We start from the raw sequence: 18,648 nt of genomic DNA, 5'->3' as shown, positions 1-18,648 counted from the left end.
TAAGCAGTCAGAGCAACACAGAGAAAAGGTTAAACGTGTAACTTTTCATGACACAGCTGTGATGGTTGTTGTCTGATGTGATGGAGCCGACCCCGGGCTCTCTGAGGGGGGACCACCCACAGCAGCTGTGTGTTCAAATCAGACAAGGTAAACAGTAAAACTCTAAATTACATTGGTGGAAGGAGGGGGAAGTTTTCACTGCTTAGTCCACTTGTTCGTTATTAAATCGAGATACTCACACTTGTTTACATATGTCACTTGCACATTTTGTGGTCACATACCACAGCACAACTTCTCAAGGATTGACAACCCCCCACTTATTTATTTATTTATTTATTTCTTTATTCATTCATTCATTCATTCTTTAAAGTCATTGAAACTGTCACTAAAGCAGCATCATGGCTGTTTTTTTCTGACCTAGCAGGTTTAATGAAATTGGATTTAATGTTTCACACATTTCACAATTTTTCACATCTGGCAAATTAAGTGCAACACATTGCAATATGATTCATTAAATTCATTAGATACTTAATTCTTTACACTATTACATGAGTAGAGTTATGAAAAACTGTTCTCCAAACAGACAATCATGTGGCAGCAGCACAATGCATAAAATCATGCAGATACAGGTCAAAAGCTTCACATCAAACATCAGACAAGGGGAAATATATGATCTCTGTTAGCTTCATTAAGGTGCCTAATGGCTGGGATTTTTACTCACAACAGTCTCTAAAGTTTACACAGAAAGGTGCAGAAAACAAAAGGTGAGTGGAAGATCTGCACGCTGAAACACCTTTTTAATGAGAGTGATCAGAGGAGAATGACAACACATCAAACCAGTTTCTACTCACAGCCAAGAATATGAATATGAGGCAACCACAGGCACAGACTCGCCAAAACCAGTCTGGAGACTGAAGAAAGACCAGATGATGTTTTTTCTAAACTTCAGCTGTCCAGTTTGGTTCACCCTGTTCCCATGATAGTCTCAGATCCCTGTTCTTGGCCGACAGGAGTGAAACCTGATGTGGTCTTCTGCTGTTGTAGCCCATCCACCTCAAGGCTTGTTGTTTTGTGCATATGCTGAGATGCTTTTCTGCTCACCATGTTTAAAAAGAATGGTTATAGGACTTACTATATCCTTCCTGGCAGAAGGATACCTCTCTTCTTACCTCTCTCTACCTGTACAAGAAGGCATTTCCACTCACAGAATTGTCTCTCCTGAAACATTTTTTATGTTTTTCATAAGTCACTGAGATCACACCTTTTCTTCATTCTGATTTCTGATTAACATTGCAAATGTTTCTGGCGTATATCATTGCGCATGTGCCTCCTTCTCAAGTGTCAGACACTTATGTAGAAGTTGTCAATCACAGAGCTATTTCAGTTTGAGTGAGTCCCTGATCGAAGCAAAAGCAAATTCGATCATCCATGCTGCTGTGTTGCCGTGCTTTTGCTGCCTCTAAAACATGTTTTTATGATGAATACACAGAAAAACTCAGTAGTACTCACGAGAAAACAAGAAAAAAAAATGTAATAATCCATGGATTTCCATGAAGAAAGTGATTGCACTGGTAGCAACGTATTTTTATTAGTTTCTTGTCTATATTTATGAATGAGCTTATTTCTGTTTACAGGCAGTGCAGTAACTGAATATCCTCTGTGTTCTCTACAACATGTTATATCACATCTGGACTATTAGGAGCAAATGATTTTATTTTCCACTCTGACTGGTTTTTACTAAAGATAACCAGCAGGAGGCAAACCTCTGGTAACTACAGGGATCACAGTAACAACTTTTGAACAGTAAGTGACTAATGATCAAATCGAACATGTAAAACACGTGGTTTTATTATGTAGATGTGATGAATAATAGTTTTTTGTGCACATGGGATTACATATTGTACACGAAATAGGCTTCATTACTCATAAATGGAGTGTATGCGAATGTATAAGCGGCAATCTTTCTGGTTTTTTTTTGTTCATGGTGGGCTTCGTGATGGCGTTGCAAGGGGTTGCTATGGAGACTGTTTTTTACTGTAGGAAATGCAGTGCGCATGCGCGGAAAATACCTCCTCTGCGCGGACACTGGGCAACCTGCAACTTTATGCGAAGTTTGAATTCATAGAGAGAGATGGGGGATACTGCTACCGTCTACCGCCACAAGAGGGCGCCCAAGCTCATTGTACTGCGATGACTGTGCTCGCTGGATGGCCTGAGCCGGACGGAGTCACAAACTCCAGCAGTTCTCCTCCTCAGACTCGCTGCGTCTGTGTCCTCCTCTGCACCTCGTCTCAGCGCTATGTCCTCGGACACTAAACCACTCCTTGAACTTTAGGAGACCCAAAGGGAGCACAGAGGATCGCGATATTTTAGATGTTTATTTATTATGGTTATAGCGGTTTCATCCCTGCGGCGCATATGACGGGACGGAGCGCGGAGCTCGCCGCGGAGTGACAGCGCGCGCGCCTGACCCATGCTTTCCTATTGCGAGCCGCTCTAAAGGAAAGGCGCACTGCGACGAAGACTTCTCTCACCCCCACCACCACCACCACCCTCCTCCTCTCCCTCTCCCTGGCGCTCTTTACTTACGGACTTACTCCTAAAGCCTCCGTGCATGGATGTAGGCTACCATGGCTACGTTTGTGTGCAGGGTGCAGTTTCTAGACGACACCGATCCGTTCAACAGCACCAATTTCCCGGAGCCTACTCGACCACTGCTCTTCACCTTCAGAGAGGACATACCGCTCATCAACCAGCTCGCCGGAGTGCACAGACTCCTCAAAGCGCCGCAAAAGGTAATCACTGAGCATCTGTTTGCTCTGAGGGCAGTCTGAACATGATGTCTGAACAGAAGTTTCCAAAAATGAATAAGTAAATAAATAAATGAAGGGTGTGGGGATGTGATGAGAGAAAGAATATGTAGGAATCACTGCTGATGGAGAGAATACTGCAGAGGCAGCACATGATGCTGCAGTCTGAAAGTGTCAGATATCCTGGATATCACATTAAATTTTTATAGATATATTGTTATTATTACAATATGCATTGCTACATTAACACAACATCCACAAGTGATGAGACAGGATTAATCATTCAGTCTGATTATTTATTTTTTTATTTTTTTATTTTTTTTGGATGGCATGAGTCATCAAAACACCCTTGTGCAATAATGTCACTATAAGTGTTTATTTATATTTATATATTGTATTAAATGATTCATATGCACATAAATAGCAGTATCACATACCACTAACACATTAACTATTACCAGTACAGCTCTCATCCATAATGCTCGAGTCATGACCACAGGCCAGTTGTTGTTTTCCTGCTCTTATCAAATAAACAATTACTCCATTAAAGGTTTTGCTCAGTGGGACATGATTTTGGGCAAACTCCTTTCATAGATATCTTTTGCATTCCATTGTTGTAGGTATCCTTACTGTGCTACCTGGAATAAACGAATCAAAATAGCCCAAGGACTCGGCACACACAAGAATACCTCTGCTCTTATCCAAACCACTCTCCGACTGCAGCCCCATTCTAGACCATTTTCAGCACATAAACAAAGCATTATTTCGTGAGCTGGGTTTAGGAGTGGTGCTGTTGTGGCCATGTGGAATGCTCGGCAGCTGAGGGCCATGCTTGGGTGGTAGAAGTATGTGATGTCCATACACTCAGGAATCTCCAGCTGTCATTGACTCTATTAATGCTATCCAGGTTGTTAGACGGGCATACCTTACTAGGTGATTGACATACACATAACTACATTATACAACATCACTATGGCTCTACCGTTGAGATTCAGTATTGGTAAATTCTTAAAAAACCACAACACTGGAATGGGAAATTCTTGCAGTGTCCTCTAAATGGAAAGAAAAAAGTTGCTGTGAGTGAGATCATGCTGCAAGTCTAACACACACCATAATGAAACACTTCCTATCATGCAGTTGCGTGGCCAAAATGCAAAGTGGAATAATCTTCATATCATCTCTGTCTAACAGATGCACACACAGAGTTGTTGCTGTGCTGTGGAATGGATTTGCATTCCTTTGCTGGTGTACCAACCTGAGAAATGGCCAATATGTAAATATGAGATATTTCCAGCAGAAATGTAGCATATCAAGTCACTCATGACATTGGCGAAGCTCCAAATGAAACTTTTTTTCTGCTTTCTTTTATTGGCATGTGTGTAAGACAGTTTGCATGGTCATGCATATACCATGCAGATACCATTTATCCAGCTGTGAAGTTAAATGTCATGTCATTGCATGTCCACTTATCCTAATTTTCCTTGCATAAAGTGTAAAATCAAATGATGGCCATGATGCAGGAATATACAGTGGACTATGCAAACACACACACACACACACATACACACACATACACACACACACACATGCATTCACAATTTAGGGCAATTTAGATTGGCAGATTTTCCCACTGGCATATTTTGGGCGGTTGGAGGAAATTGGGGATCCCAGAGGAAACCCAGATGGACACATATTCTCTGATAAAAACAGATATGGTGCAACTAGCATGGCCAGTATGCTTTGGTTGTCTGCATCAGAAAGTGTTAGATCAGTGGTTAAGGCACTGGATTATTGATCTGAAGGTTGTTGAAGGTCTGAAGGCCCAATCCTAGGGCCACCACTCTGCCACTACTGGGCCCTTGAGCAAGGCCCTTAAGCATCAACTGCTCAGTTGTATAAATGAGATAAATGTAAGTTGCTCTGGATAACAGTTTCTGACAAATTCTGTAAATGTAACCGTATTAAAATAGCAAAGACTTGGGAACTGTTACTTTACTTTACTGTTACCACTGCATCTCCCAGTCTTGGTTATGATGTAATTCCTTAAAAGTATATGCATTCTCTGTCCTTATACCAACTACCTCTCTGTTTCTGAAGCAGACACATCGTTAACAACTTTCCAAATGGCTTTGAGAGGAAAGTCTAAGTACAGTATATCAATAGAGGACTTTGATTGTGGGACTTTGCATGCTCCACATAGCTGATATGTTTATATTTTACATATGCATGCCAAGCACCTGTGTTCATTTATCTTCAGCCTCCAGAGCTGCTGAGAGAGAATGTTCAGCACTGCTTGGGCCCCGTGTTCAGTTGAGGCTTTTAGAGTGCTTTCCAAAGCCAATCATATCCTCTGTCATCTTGGTTTGGCTTGGGGCTTAAGAATTAAGGCATCATTGGCAGACCCGTGGTGCTGTAGATGCTATATATTGACTTAAAACCTATAGAAAAGCATATCTGAAAACTATAGACTACTAATTTGATGAGTATTGAACTATAATCTTGAATGTCTCCTTGGCAAATAAACCCAAGTTTTTGCACCCAAACTAAGTATGCAGGATTTTTTATCCTGTTAACCAAAGACTGTATGATGCCTTCTTAAGTCTCTTCTGTTTTTCCTGACCACAACCAGGATCTGACTCATTTAGCTAACCAGTAGTCTCCTAATTCAACATTTCTTCTCCTAATTGCTAGAGATGAGAAGCTGGCAACAGCTCAGAATGCACCATCCCAAACCAAACATGGTAAAAGAACCGATTTTCTCTCCTCAATCCTCTGAAGTTCAGCGCTCAGCATAGAGAATCATGCAGCTAACACAAAGCAGAGCAGTGCAGGGGAAAAAGATCTGCGGTGCCCAGGCAGGCCGATGCGATGAGCTCACACGATAGCTAAGCGTTTAGCATCTGCTTGTCAGTGAAGCAGTTGGACTTGTCGATCTGAAAACAATCTACGGTTGCCATGTTTGTTTGTTGTCTTCTCTGGAGAGGGAATAGCTACACTGCAGTTATTTTTACTCTTCACTGCTTTCCATGACACGGAATATTTAATTATGGCTTTCGTTATGCTAGAAAGTACATGACCCTAGGCTAGTTTTTTAAAAATTTATTTCTATTTCTCCTTGCTATGGGTGTACATCCAATGTGCTACTAGAACTGTGTGTTTTAGCATCAAAGCAGCATGCACCAAATAATACAGTGTAAACTGAGAGGCTCTCTTAGTATCATGGTCAAAGTCAGATTTCTCCCAGGTGGTGTTTTATGAAATAGCCCACTCCTCAGATGACACATTCAAACAGTGTTGGTCCTCTGTATGTTAAAGCTTTATGGGTGTGTGAAAAGGAAAGGTGGAACAAAAGAATGGCTTAAGTGAATGGCTCTATTCAAAGTGTGAAGATAACTGCTTCCCACTGCAGGTGATTTGCGTACAGAAGTGCATGGACATTGTCATAAAGTACTTGCACTTTGCCTGCTAATGTTAATGTGAGGTGAAAGGAAGGATCATAAATTATAAGCTGCTAGAGTGAACTCACCCATATGTAATGTGGGCTGCGGAACAGTTTTGGTCAGTTAATGAACTGACAAGGTCTGGGAGCAACATTAATTGGCTTGTTAAACGGAAAGCGGCTTCAGAAGCGGCCCCTCTAGCCAACCTAGTATAATAAGATAATTACTATCATCAGGTTAACAATAATTGTCTTTTTCAGCACAGCGTATTATATTTTTCTACGTGTGAGATTTAACGCACATGCACACACATAGAATCTTTGATTGAATACAGCCTTTCACTGAGAGTTTTTTTTTTTTTTTTTTTTTTACAGGAAGCCTTTTCTGTCTGCACATGAATTTCGCCGAAATTACAGAGTGCAGTAATGAGAAGTTATGTTAAATGCTGTAAAATATAGGCTAGGCCTTCATGTCTGTGGCTGCAGTCTGGATTAGCCTTAGACATTGTTATGTAGAGTTGAGGTTTTGCAGCTCTGTGGCATATTTCTCTGCGCTTTTTCGCCACTGTCTGCAAAAAAATTGTCAGCTCTCAGGGCTTCATGCACAGGCCTCTCCATAGCATGTCCCTTTGAGGGACACAAGATTGCTCTTGTGGTCCCTTCTACACCACTTGTGCATTTTAATGAGATTGCTAATTGTGAACTTCATGTTTGGATGGGTCCTTTTATAGCCAGAGGACAAGAGACAAGCTTGTCTTTTTGTGTCAACATGCTCGGCGAGATGACTATGTCTGCTTCGGACTAATTAGTGGTGACAGAATATCCTTCTGTTTAGCTCGGCTTTTGATGAAGTGTCACGCTTCAATATTTCTGGAGCTGAGAAACATGAGGATAGTGATTATATTTATATTTGTAGGCATGGCTTGGGTGTCTACAGGTGTTTGTTCCAAATCCAACACAAGAGCAACAGCTGAACCTTAACAAAGAAGAGTGTAATGACTAGACTTTCTGCTGGACTGACAGAAAAGATTTCTACTAGCATAATATGGAATAAAGTACACAAGTGCCTAAAAGTAAAGAAAAAAGAATGAAAAAAAAGAAGAAATTATACAGTATAGTTTCAAACGCATGCTGTGGTTTATTTTGCCTTCATGTTTGCGAAAGCCCTGCTTAGAGATTAAATTGAGGATGAGATTGAGCATGTGGATTTGGAGGGTAGTCTTGTTTCCCAGTGAGCTTTTTATTTTTAGTGTGTCCCGGCCTCAGGCTGTGCTCTGTGGTTGGAGGGAAAAGGCCAGGTCTAGCCCTCGGCTTCAGTCTCCTAGCCACAAGGTTACCAGGTCACAATCTGGGTGGGGACACATCATGGCCTCCATGATTTCAGGTGCTCACATGAGCAGCTTTTTCAACTGATCTCTGTGTCTGTACTATTGTGTAAGATGTCACGTTTGTGTCTGAGAGATTATGGGCGAGAGGAAGGACGTGGGTGTCCCATCTACCTCTGGTCTACTACTGAGTGGTTGCTTTGACCAGGAAGCTGTATATTCCCACAGGACTCAGTTGTGTTAATGGCTGAAAGTTTGCTTTCAGATTAATATGTTAGCCTTTCCTTCGAACTTTTTCAAGCCCGTCTGTGGCTTCTCGCCAGACGTGTGAGGTGTCAGTGTAAAAATTAAACCATACACCATTGGTTCAAGTGGTTAAATTGAACCAGACAAATCTTCCAAAATCTTTAAATGAGATTTAGATAAACACCATCCAAAGTAAGCAAAGCCTGAGTTGAACAAATGAAAGCAGTATAGTTACTTCACACGAAATACTGACCCTGCCTTTTTGCTGCTCTGTCACTCATCTGCTTGAGACTTTTGTGCATTTCTTTTGATTGACCCTGCTGTTCGGACAGATCCCACTGTTCTGGCGCTGTTCTGACCAATCAAGCAGAGCTAAACCTCAGTTGTAGCACAGTGTGAAACTCCAAGACTGCCTCCCAGACTGATGCTTATCACTTTTCCTTGTTCATTCTGGGCCTGTTTGGTAATCTAAACTACCTGCGTTGGGTTTCCACCACTAAAATATTTGGGTCAGTCTGCGACCGATGGAGCACAGCTGGATTCTCCAGGAAGAAAAAAAAAAAAGATTAGGTGGCTGGGTTTTTTCCCTACTAAATTACTTTGCCAAGCCATGAGGAAGCAGCCAGTTTTTTTTGGACTCATGAAGTTGTAAATACAAGCATGGGTGTCTTGGCAGGAGACAGAAGTGCAACACTTTAGTCTAAGGACCAAACATAAGGGCCTTATAAACTGAGCAGCATATACATTAGCATTGTCAAGATTATTAACAGAAACTTTATAGTCCTTGCTTAATTTCACATCAGTTCAGGCTTCTCAAAAGCTGGTGTTAGTAGGAAACTGTTAATTGTAAACTGTTGTCTACAAATTATATATCTTGCAGTAAACACTTAGGTGTTAAATGTAGAAATGGTTCCAAGTTTGGAGATTTAAGTCTATAACATAAGCAGATCTACAGAGACTACTGAGCTGAGGGATGGGGTGAATGAGATTGCTATTTGTCTCTGTTTTTGCTTCTTCTTAAATGCTCATTTTCATGCCACACCCGTTCCCTACCTCTTTCAAGCATGCCCGTTCATGGGTGTTTAAATATAGCTGGACTAGCTTTGGCTCTCATGTCTGGATTTCCTGTTCTTTCAGGACCCATACTGTAATTTCAGGAGTCAGGAGTCCGTGTTCTGGTCAGTGCTTTTACCTGATCAGAACATTCATTTGTACACTGTGATATCTGTGACAACTGTAGAACAGCAGCTCTGACGTGCTGATTAGGGATACTGTCTTTCCTTTTCGGCAAAAACCATAAACCGCTGTCTTACTCAGATGTGATCCAAAGACTCAGCACCACCTTGTTCTCACACATAGACCTAGTGACTGTAGGGATCAAAGCGGTTTAATGGCTTTACCAGTTAGCATCCTCTCTCTTCCCCGCTTTTAATTAAGTTACTATAATTTGTGCAGCAGGATGCTGAACCACATCAGAGCAGCAGAATACTGTGAGGTTAGGGCTTGTTTTACATTTGTTTGCTTTAATGACTTTGCCCGCTAAAATATTCTTTATTCATACAAGAAAGTGACACCCTGTTCACTTATGCATACTTTACCTGGGATACACTAGGACTACAGTTAAGTAAACACAACACGAACTGATGTTATAGGGAAAAAAATTCAGTCATTTGTTGGTGTAATGCAGCCCATTGATTATCTTTCTACTATTATTTTTGCCTTGCAATTTGTGTGTTAAGTAAAGAATGACGTCATGCATTTATAATTACATTTAATGTCAAGGAATGTCTGCACAACAAGCTAGTTCCTGTTATCTCTTGCATTATAACAACTATAAACAGCCATTTCCTCACCAGGGTGTGTTTTTTTTTTCTTGAAGTTACCAAGCAATCAGAAAACACAAAGGCTACTGTCATGAAAACTTTTCTTAATGTTAAATAAACGTCTTCTTCTTTCACAAAGCTTCACAATATCAGAGACGGTCTTTGTTAAATATCACATTTATAATTTGTTTATTATAGATTAAATTATAGTGTAAGATGTGAATGAGTTGTTACTATGGAAACGAAAGCATATTAGAAGTCCATTAATAAATTATTGTTATAGCTGGGCTTATAGAAAATTTATCATCACCTTGAGTACCATCAGGTTCAAGCCATGTGGTCTATTTTTTTTAGGATTGCTTCACCTTTAACAGAAGGATGAACTTCAAACTTTGTTGTTTGAACTGGATTTTTATATTAAACGTTTATACACAAAGAAATATAAATAAAAATTTGGCTGCACTGGCTTTCCAGGCCGCTCTGTTCTGACGTTGATTTGTCCAGGAGTGACAAGGTTTTGGCCAGCGCTCTGAGGAATATGGCTGTTAATCCTATTACTATGAAGCTCACATTCTGTTCCTTAAGACAGTCTACATTAGTGTCTTATGGACAGACACACAATGAACTGTCTTCTTACCCAGCGCTGGACTGGAATCATTCATGGAGATCATTCGAATTGTTATTGTCATTTAATATTACAAATATTTTTATGTAAACTGATCTCCAAAGCAACGCTATGCGAGATGGCCCAGACTGCACTTTTTACCTCTTAATATCTAGACATTCCATTGTCTGATTGAAAGGTCACCTGGAAAGTCAGCTAGACTGAAGATAAGGTTGTAATAACGTCATTTTGTAATAACAGTTCAAGTGCACAGTACAGCAAGTGTTTTCAAGCATGACACACCAGAATTAAAGGCTGTACGTAGGTCAGCAACTGGACCTTTGAGAGATGACCTCGGAGGTATTCTAGACATGTTAGCTTAAATAAACTCCACGTATTACCAGCACGATGAGGATATTCATACCCGTCCCAGGGGCTGGGCTTTGCTCGGACAACCACCAGGATGTGAACTGTGGATGTGAACTGTGGATGTGTGTATAATTAGCATGTTTAAAATTGGGGCTGACCTGAATGACTCGTTGATTGACAGATCACACTGCACTCTAACTCAAGCCCCCTGGGAGGCTTCAAATCCTATCATTGGGCCGTAATTGAGTGTCAACAAGAAAGCCCTGCCTCCAGCAGGGGCCCGTAGAGCTTAAGAGCAGACCTCATGAGAGCAAACCTGGTTTGATGTCTCACAACACTCCCATCACATGTGATAAATCAGTTCATTTGCACATTAGCTTTAGATAGATAAAGGGAGTGTTTTCTGAAGCCTGTGAAGTGATGGCAGTTTAGCTACTAGGATAACAAAAGATTTACTGAGTGAGGTTTTTGAAACAACTGCTAGAGATACAGAGATTTGCCAAGCAAAACCTTTGAACATCCAAAATTGATAATTGAGAAATTGATTTTATTTAGGTTAACTAATGAAATAGGCTATGTATAGGTGAAATTGAGCAATGTTAGTGACTTTTTATTTTATTTGACACATCTACATTTATTTAATTTATTTGAATAAATTTAATATCTATATCCGGGAAAAAAGCTCTAGCTGGTTTACTTTAATAAGCAGACACCATATAGGCTATTAGTCTAATATACAAATAATGTTAATGTGCAGTTTTAACCACATGGAAAATATACACCTACATTAAGTCAAGGGCTTGACTCTCACAAATAATATAATTCAGTTCAATTTTCTTTTATTTGTATAGCAGTTTTAACAATGTTACAAATCCCTTTACAGAAATATATAAATACAGGACTTTTATTCATCCCATAACTAAAAAGCCAGAGGTGATGGTGGCAAGGAAAACTCCTGAGACAACATTATGGAGAAACCTTGAGAGAAACCAGACTCAGGCAACCCATCCTCATCTGGATGACTCTGGATAATGAATAAGTCTTATACATATATTTAGATATTTGACCGAGCACTGTTCCTTATTTAACAGCCAGTAGTTGGGTAAAAAGATTTTGTTCAAATCCTTTGACTTTCAGCATAATTGGTTATGGAGAGAAGCTGGCATAATATTTAATAACAAATAAGTATATTTCTTTTCCCCTCGCCCATCTTTGCACACTGTACAAACAAGACTTGAGATTTTTACAAAGCAGTTGGAGAGGATTACAAAAGCCAACATGAGGAAAAATGGTAGAAAAAAAACAATAGTAAAATATCTGAAACAGTTTAATAATAAATGGATAAATAAAAGTGACAATGTAGAACTGAGCTAAAGGACCAGAGAGCAAAAACAAAAAAGACAACAGCAAGCATGCATGAAACTAAACCCTATGGACTAGAGTGGTGAATTAACTTCAGGAAACAGCTTGAAGTCTTGAGCGGTTCTTGGAGAGTGTGGGTTTGGTGATTCTGAGAGTTGGGGTTCCTAGAGATATGAATGCTTGTGACACAAGACAACATGCATATTGTCACTGTCAGCATGTAATACAGATGAAATATGATCCTGACCAGTAAAGCACTCCACTAATGTCACAACATGTCACTGTCACAACATGCTGGTTTTCATGACACTGTTTTGCCCTAAAAATGCAGAGTTTCCTTATAAAGCAGTTACATTATTTATATGCTTATAAAAAAAAGCAGCTGAGAAAAAAGGTTGGTCCTCACAGCTACAGAGTGTTTTGCATCTCTGCTGCTGTAATATAATTCTTTAGCTTCTTTAAAGGTGCATATTTCACCGAGATCTTGTACAAAAAAGGCTTGTGGAAAAAGCTTATGGAATGTATGTGCATTTTTCCTTTCTGCAGCTCGATGACTGTGCTCTGCAGCTATCTCATAATGGAAGCTACCTGGATCTGGATTCTACTCTGGCAGAGCAGAAAGATGAGCTGGAGGGCTTCCAGGAGGACGGAGGGTAAGCGCTGTTTTGTTTTTTACCAAGTTATCTATAGCATATCCTATAATATGTAACACATGTTTGGAAAAGAAAAAAAGTTGTAATATTTTGCATTCCTATTTAAGGCTTCGATCCTCTCTTTGGGCCAGGGTAATCATCCAGCCAGCAAAGTGTTTCCAGAAGTGTGCAGTTTATTTTATAATGAAGTGTATTTAAGCACTGAATAATTCATTAGGCTGTACATCAGTGTCTAAAGCATTACGTGTTAATGCATGCAAAAGCCTTCTCATTACAAGTTAAGACCCTTAATGAGTTCCAAAACTGTTAAATAACATTCCTAACATCCCAGCATTGTATCAACTATTTATGGAAAAAAAAAAGCTTACTTGGAAGACACCCATAGAAAACTGGAGTTTGGTTTTACACGTTATTACATCGGGTTTAATATTACAGTAGATGTTAAGCATGAGGTATTTGAATTCTCTGCTCTGTAATAAACCACTCAAGAGTTTTGGTCTGATCTGTGAGCCGTTGCAGTACGGTAATCAGATCTCTGATTGGATGTGAAGGCTCTGAGGTATACGTGGACCCTGGGACAAGGGTCACGACAATGCGACCATTGTTTTTCAGCAAGATTTTCAAATCCCCAGTCACAAAGATCTTTATTCATTTCCATCTTGCTGTACCTCACTGGCTAATTCGATTCTATTAGGAATGATCAAGATCTTTAATGATAGCCAAACCTGGTTCACGTCAAGTGACTGAAGAAATTACTTGCCTTGACCTTTGCTGTGTATAAAACATTTAGCACCAGGTAGTCCTGAATTTTCTGTAGCATGTGTATGACAGGGCAAGGAAAACATGTAAAAATATTTGTTCCTTCCAGACGTTTCCAATTCATAAGTATGAATAGACCTGTGAACTGCTAATTGTAAAAGATTTACATGTGCATATGCCAGGACTCTTCATAATTCATAATATGCTCATTCTGAGCATCAGTTCAACTAGTATTGTTTGACTTTATAGTATGCATTTGTAGTAGAATAATTTACATTTACGGCATTTGGCAGACACCTTTATCCAGAGCAACTTACATTTTATTTTATTTAATTGAGGATTAAATGCCTTGCTCAAGGGTCCAGCAGTGGCAGCTTGTTGGAGCTGGTATTCAACCTCACAAACCTTCTGATCACATCCCCAATGTTGTATAAACTCACAATCCAGTGTCACCCAAAAGAGAATGTACTTCCTTTTGAGCCTGGTTCATCTCAAATGAATCATTTCGGGTTGCTGTCATATCAGGCGTTCACATCATGGCTCTAGATTCAAATATCTATTGCTACACATAGTGTTGAATTAAATCATCTGAAGGCTCAGAGGACAGCAAAACATTTGTTGCTTAGTTGTCCTGGTATAACCATACGTAAAACTCTTCAGTTTAGTCTGCATACCTGCCCTGTGGCTTGCATCAAGCTCAACTGCTAAAACACTTGTGTCCAATGCTCTCTAGAGACATTATGAAACTTTTCTGCAAAGGCTATCAGAAAGCCCTAAGAATCTCAAGGCACCTTCACGTCATACCGCAGACTTTACACGACAGTCTTTCTTCCATTGAGTCCCGAATACTAGGCTTGATCGGCAAGAGTTAAGATGATGTCATGTCCACAATAAGGAGCCTGGCATAGTTTGCGCGTAATCACATCAGTTAACGAACTCCAAGAAAGGACGCTATTCTTAAACCTTAATCGTGGTTTAAATGGTTTTAATGGCTGTTCACCCCTTGAGGTAAAGTCAAGGATTTAGATATTTTTGTATATTGCTTACAGGCAAATACAGTGGCACTCGCTGCACAAAAAGTCATAAACCTCACAGCATACAAAGTGAAAATGTGTTTTATTAGATGCTCCCAGTTATCTTTTCTAACCACCGAGTTGACACAGCCCCCAGGATCCGTCCACCACCGTCGATGTCAGACTCGCTGTTGGCAAGTGAGCCCGTTATTCAACAAGACCACAGGTATTCGTAGATATATTTATGTAAACCTAGAAGCCAGCCCTGTCCGTTGCCATTGTGTTTTCACTGGACCAGACTCAATGTCAAAGACCAGAGACGTAGAGAGTAAATGGAAGTGCTGGAGCTTAGAGAAGAGGCAGAATAAAACAACCTCTATATGCGCCCCTTTAGCCGAGGCAGGGCAGTGCCAACTCTTCTCTCTCTTGCTCTATGTCTCACTCTGTCTCTCTCTCTAGACCCATGCAGAGTGTCTGAGTGGGCTGTAGAGAGGAGAGGAGGACTGCATTACTGTTAATAACAGGGTAATTCAGCACACAGTGCTTTTATGGCCTGGATAAGCTCAAGTTTACAGCCCCCACCATTTACTGCTGTTGTGTGCTATGATTACTGAGTCTAAAATATGATGAACTACGCAGTTAAATCAGACCACTTTGACCTTTTCTGTCTTCCAGTTGCTATCTCGCTCGATTTCTTTTGGAATTAGGACGCCATTCCAGTCTTTCTGTAGTAAAAGTGGTACGTAGAGTAAAAGCAACTTTCTGAGTAAGGACGTTGAAGATTTTTCATAAATTTTTCATAAATCCCAAGTTCAGTCTCTTTTCCTGAAAACTATGGCTCTCTTTTTCAGAGAGGATCATGGGTAACAGATACAGATTACAGGTGGCATTCTGCAAGTGCCTCAGTCATATGTAGTCATTTTGGGACCTGATTAAGGAAAGATCCTCTGACGCCTCATTCAGCGAGGTATATCCATGTTGTAGTCCCCGAGCCCCCCTAACCCCCCCCCAATGTTGACTCTATATTGCTTCAGCACATTTCAGAGAATCACTCTGTCTTGATACAACTCTGAAAATGATTGAATAATAGCAGAATATCTCTATTCTTCTTTCCTTTCTTTTTTTCTTTCCCTCTCAAATCAATTGTTTTTTTTCCTGGCTGGTTTGCTGTCGTCGGGACCAGTTAGCCTCTAGCCCTGGAGAGATGCCTAGTTCCTTTAATGGGAAAGCTTTGAATATTTGTGTGGATTACATGGATAGAGGGGTAGAATGACACTCAAAGCTCAGAGAAGTAGAATCTACTGGAGGGATGAATCCACTGGAGCAGTAGATTAATGCCTTTTTGCTGTAATAAATGCAGGCAGTGGTGCAATGGCTGCAAGTGTGGAAACAATGAGGTTGTGAGTATATCCCTGCAATTGCTGTGCTCCATCCTCAGAGACCTCGATGACTGGGGATTGATTGCTGATGGGACGGAAACTAGCAAACTAGGAAACTAGGAGAGATACAGAGAAAATTTGTTATACAGAATACATTATTACCATACACACTTGCCAAGAAGAATTTTTTCCCCAGCTTGGTCCAAAACTTGATTATTAGAGATGAACTGATACTGTGTTTTCCATAGTCGTACCGTACAATGGGCAATGGGCATTGCGTCAGTATTGTCCACATAAAATGCTGTCATTCTAGCTGGACAAAATTCAAATAACTAAATTGATTATGGGTAACAGTGCCCAGTTTTCCCAAAGCATTGTAAGGTTAAGATAATCTTATCTTGAAGGGAGGATATAGCATACAATGCAATGCTTATTCTACCATGTAATGATGATCTTCATGCTGTGGTTGGGAAACTCAGCCCAGAACTCTTTCAATGTTATATAGCCTCAGTGTGAGTGTGGGTATTGGCCTGTTATTCACATTGGCACAAATGCTTCAAGATTTTTATCAATCGTTCACATAGAGTCAGTGGACTATACAAGACTGGGGTAGTGTTGTCATGTGAATAAAATATTTGTATAAAATATTTCCATGTATAGTTTTGCTTGATGGTCTGTGTATAACTACATTTACATCATACAGTGCAGAATTCACATATCCATTTATAAGTCTTTTGATGGATGGAAGCACTATTGACTCGGCCTAAGCAAGCATCAGCCTTCTCCAAGCTATAGTATTAACCACGTAATGTAGAAAAAACAAATGTGTCAGCTTTGGCCATCAAAAGCACGACTATGGTATATGATCCCTTCTGAGTCATTCATGTTCCATGAGGAATTTTTCTTTGCCATTTATTAGACTAGTGCTGGCGTCGGGGGTCTAGCATGGTCTGCTCTAACACATCTACTAAACCTGGCAATAAACAAGTGAGTTAGATCAGGGGTTTTTTGATAAACAAGTGAGCTAGATCAGGGATTTTTGATAAACAAGTGAGCTAGATCAGGGGTTTTGAATCGTGAAGACGCCAAACTTCCCCTCCAGGTCTGAAATTCAGCCATTGTAGATTAGGGGGAAATGGATGGTTTTGAATTCTACTGGTTTTTGTTTTGAATCAGTTTCTGGTTCAAACCATCATACTTTGTCTGTCTATCCTGCTTTTTTTTGCCTGTTTCATTAGGCTATATAGGTGATGTATATCTATAAACAGGCGGGTAATACTCAAAAAAACAGGCAGCACAAAGAGACTGTCTGGCAACTCTCCACACACACCAGGAGAGACCGCATGGGGCCTGGATTAAGCCAGAGAGGTTTATGAGTATAAATAAAAAGTAGTGTGCGGCTATCTCGGGGGCAAGAGGCTGCTGCTTGCCTCTGCTCTTTTCTCACCGCACATTTTCTTTTGGCGTCATGGCCAATCCAGGAGCAAGACTCTGCTCCATCAGCCATGTAATGACTATATGATCTTCATGTTCATGCTCTTAGTGTAATACCTGTTCGTGTCTAACATGGCATTCTTTCATGGCAGATAAAATCCAGATAAAAATGACTGAACATCCTTCAACTTTTTCTATGAGTATTTTTGGATGATAAGGAGGAGCAGGACTGATCTTGTTCTCCTCAAAACAAAAGCACTATTTCCTCCTTTCCATAAAAAGATTTCAGGTTGGAGGAGAGATTCAGTTGCAAGGAACAGAGTGAGCATGTCTGGGTTATTCGACTCGCACAAGCATGTGCTAAAAGAATGGAAAAATCCTGAGTCATCTGGCAAAGGAACGGGGCTTCAATCCAACTAAGCCACAAGCAACGAAGGCTGCAGATGATACACTGTTTATCACATTTTGCCATATCCATCATACATTTTGATTGTTTGGGAAGTATATCCCAAAGATCATGCAACTCCTGTTCATGCAATTCAAGGACGAAATGGAGTTTTGTTCTGGATTATGCAAACTCTTCGTTTACCTCTATACCTCCATCTCGCTCAATAGTCAAGTTGTGCATATTCACTTCAGTTCTTGCTCTAAACATTCAATTATGATAATGATTTCCTTGGGGTGTCTCATGCATAATGTAAACCCCGCTGTTTTAATTTGATAATGACTGTGCAGGGGCAGGGAGAACCCAGCTTTTGGTTAGTAGCTGGGATAATGTTGCAAGCATGGGGAAACACAAAGTTCATTACCAAATAGATCCAGTTACTGATTAGCTGCAACTGCACTGGGATTAAATTGCACACTGGTGCCATGTTGCTTTAGGTAAGGCCATGCTTACATACCCTAGCTGTGAGGCTTGCATTTGTGGAATTCTACAGGCTTGAGTCCTGTGTTCCTGTTTCTAACTTTAGCAAATTTTATTTCCTGCTTGTTTTGTGTTTATGGAATGCCTCTATCTGTCTGTCCATCTGTGCGATAGCGTCTGTGTGAATATTGATGTAAAATAACGATTAGTCCTGTCTTGAATTCTTCCTAATTGTGCAATACCACATCTGGCGTACTGCCACGCAGACGGTCTAACATCTTTCTTGGTGCACGGCCTGCAATTTTGCGAAAGCCCAGTGGTCCGATCATCTGTGAAACTTCAGCGGCAAAGCTGAATGTACTGTATGTTGATATGCATATTGTAATGATTCATGGTATCCTGCTCCGTTTGAGCCACTATTCCATTTCTTGTCCATGTTCATCTGATAGCGCCTTTGTTTGCTTTTGCACCATCGTATTTTCCGTGGTCTAATTTATGGAAGCTTCATTTGAGGTCACTGTGGTGCAGTAATGCCCCTAGCAATAACCATTTCCATATTGTATTCAA

The 18,648-nt window shown here is 40.3% G+C and overlaps 1 protein-coding gene across 7 annotated transcripts in view; it reads left to right on the top strand.

The window, feature by feature from the left end:
- The first annotated feature begins 2,206 nt into the window (after positions 1-2,206).
- Positions 2,207-18,648, top strand: part of fhod3b (formin homology 2 domain containing 3b) — a 120,561-nt gene continuing 104,119 nt past the window's right edge. For 2 of the 7 annotated variants that reach the window (XM_058387002.1, XM_058386980.1), the window contains exons 1-2: positions 2,208-2,795; positions 12,525-12,631. In XM_058387002.1, coding sequence (XP_058242985.1) covers positions 2,631-2,795; positions 12,525-12,631 — 272 coding nt within the window. In that variant the 5' untranslated portion in view covers positions 2,208-2,630. Of the gene's footprint in view, positions 2,796-12,524; positions 12,632-18,648 lie in introns of all 7 variants that reach the window. The other 5 variants (XM_058386987.1, XM_058386994.1, XM_058387011.1 and 2 more) reach the window with 5 other exon arrangements.

Source organism: Hemibagrus wyckioides, linkage group LG01 (assembly GCF_019097595.1).
Source record: "Hemibagrus wyckioides isolate EC202008001 linkage group LG01, SWU_Hwy_1.0, whole genome shotgun sequence".
Taxonomy (NCBI): Eukaryota; Metazoa; Chordata; class Actinopteri; order Siluriformes; family Bagridae; genus Hemibagrus; species Hemibagrus wyckioides.
The sequence above is the reverse complement of the archived record's forward strand: the minus strand, read 5'-3'. Positions and strand labels throughout refer to the sequence as shown.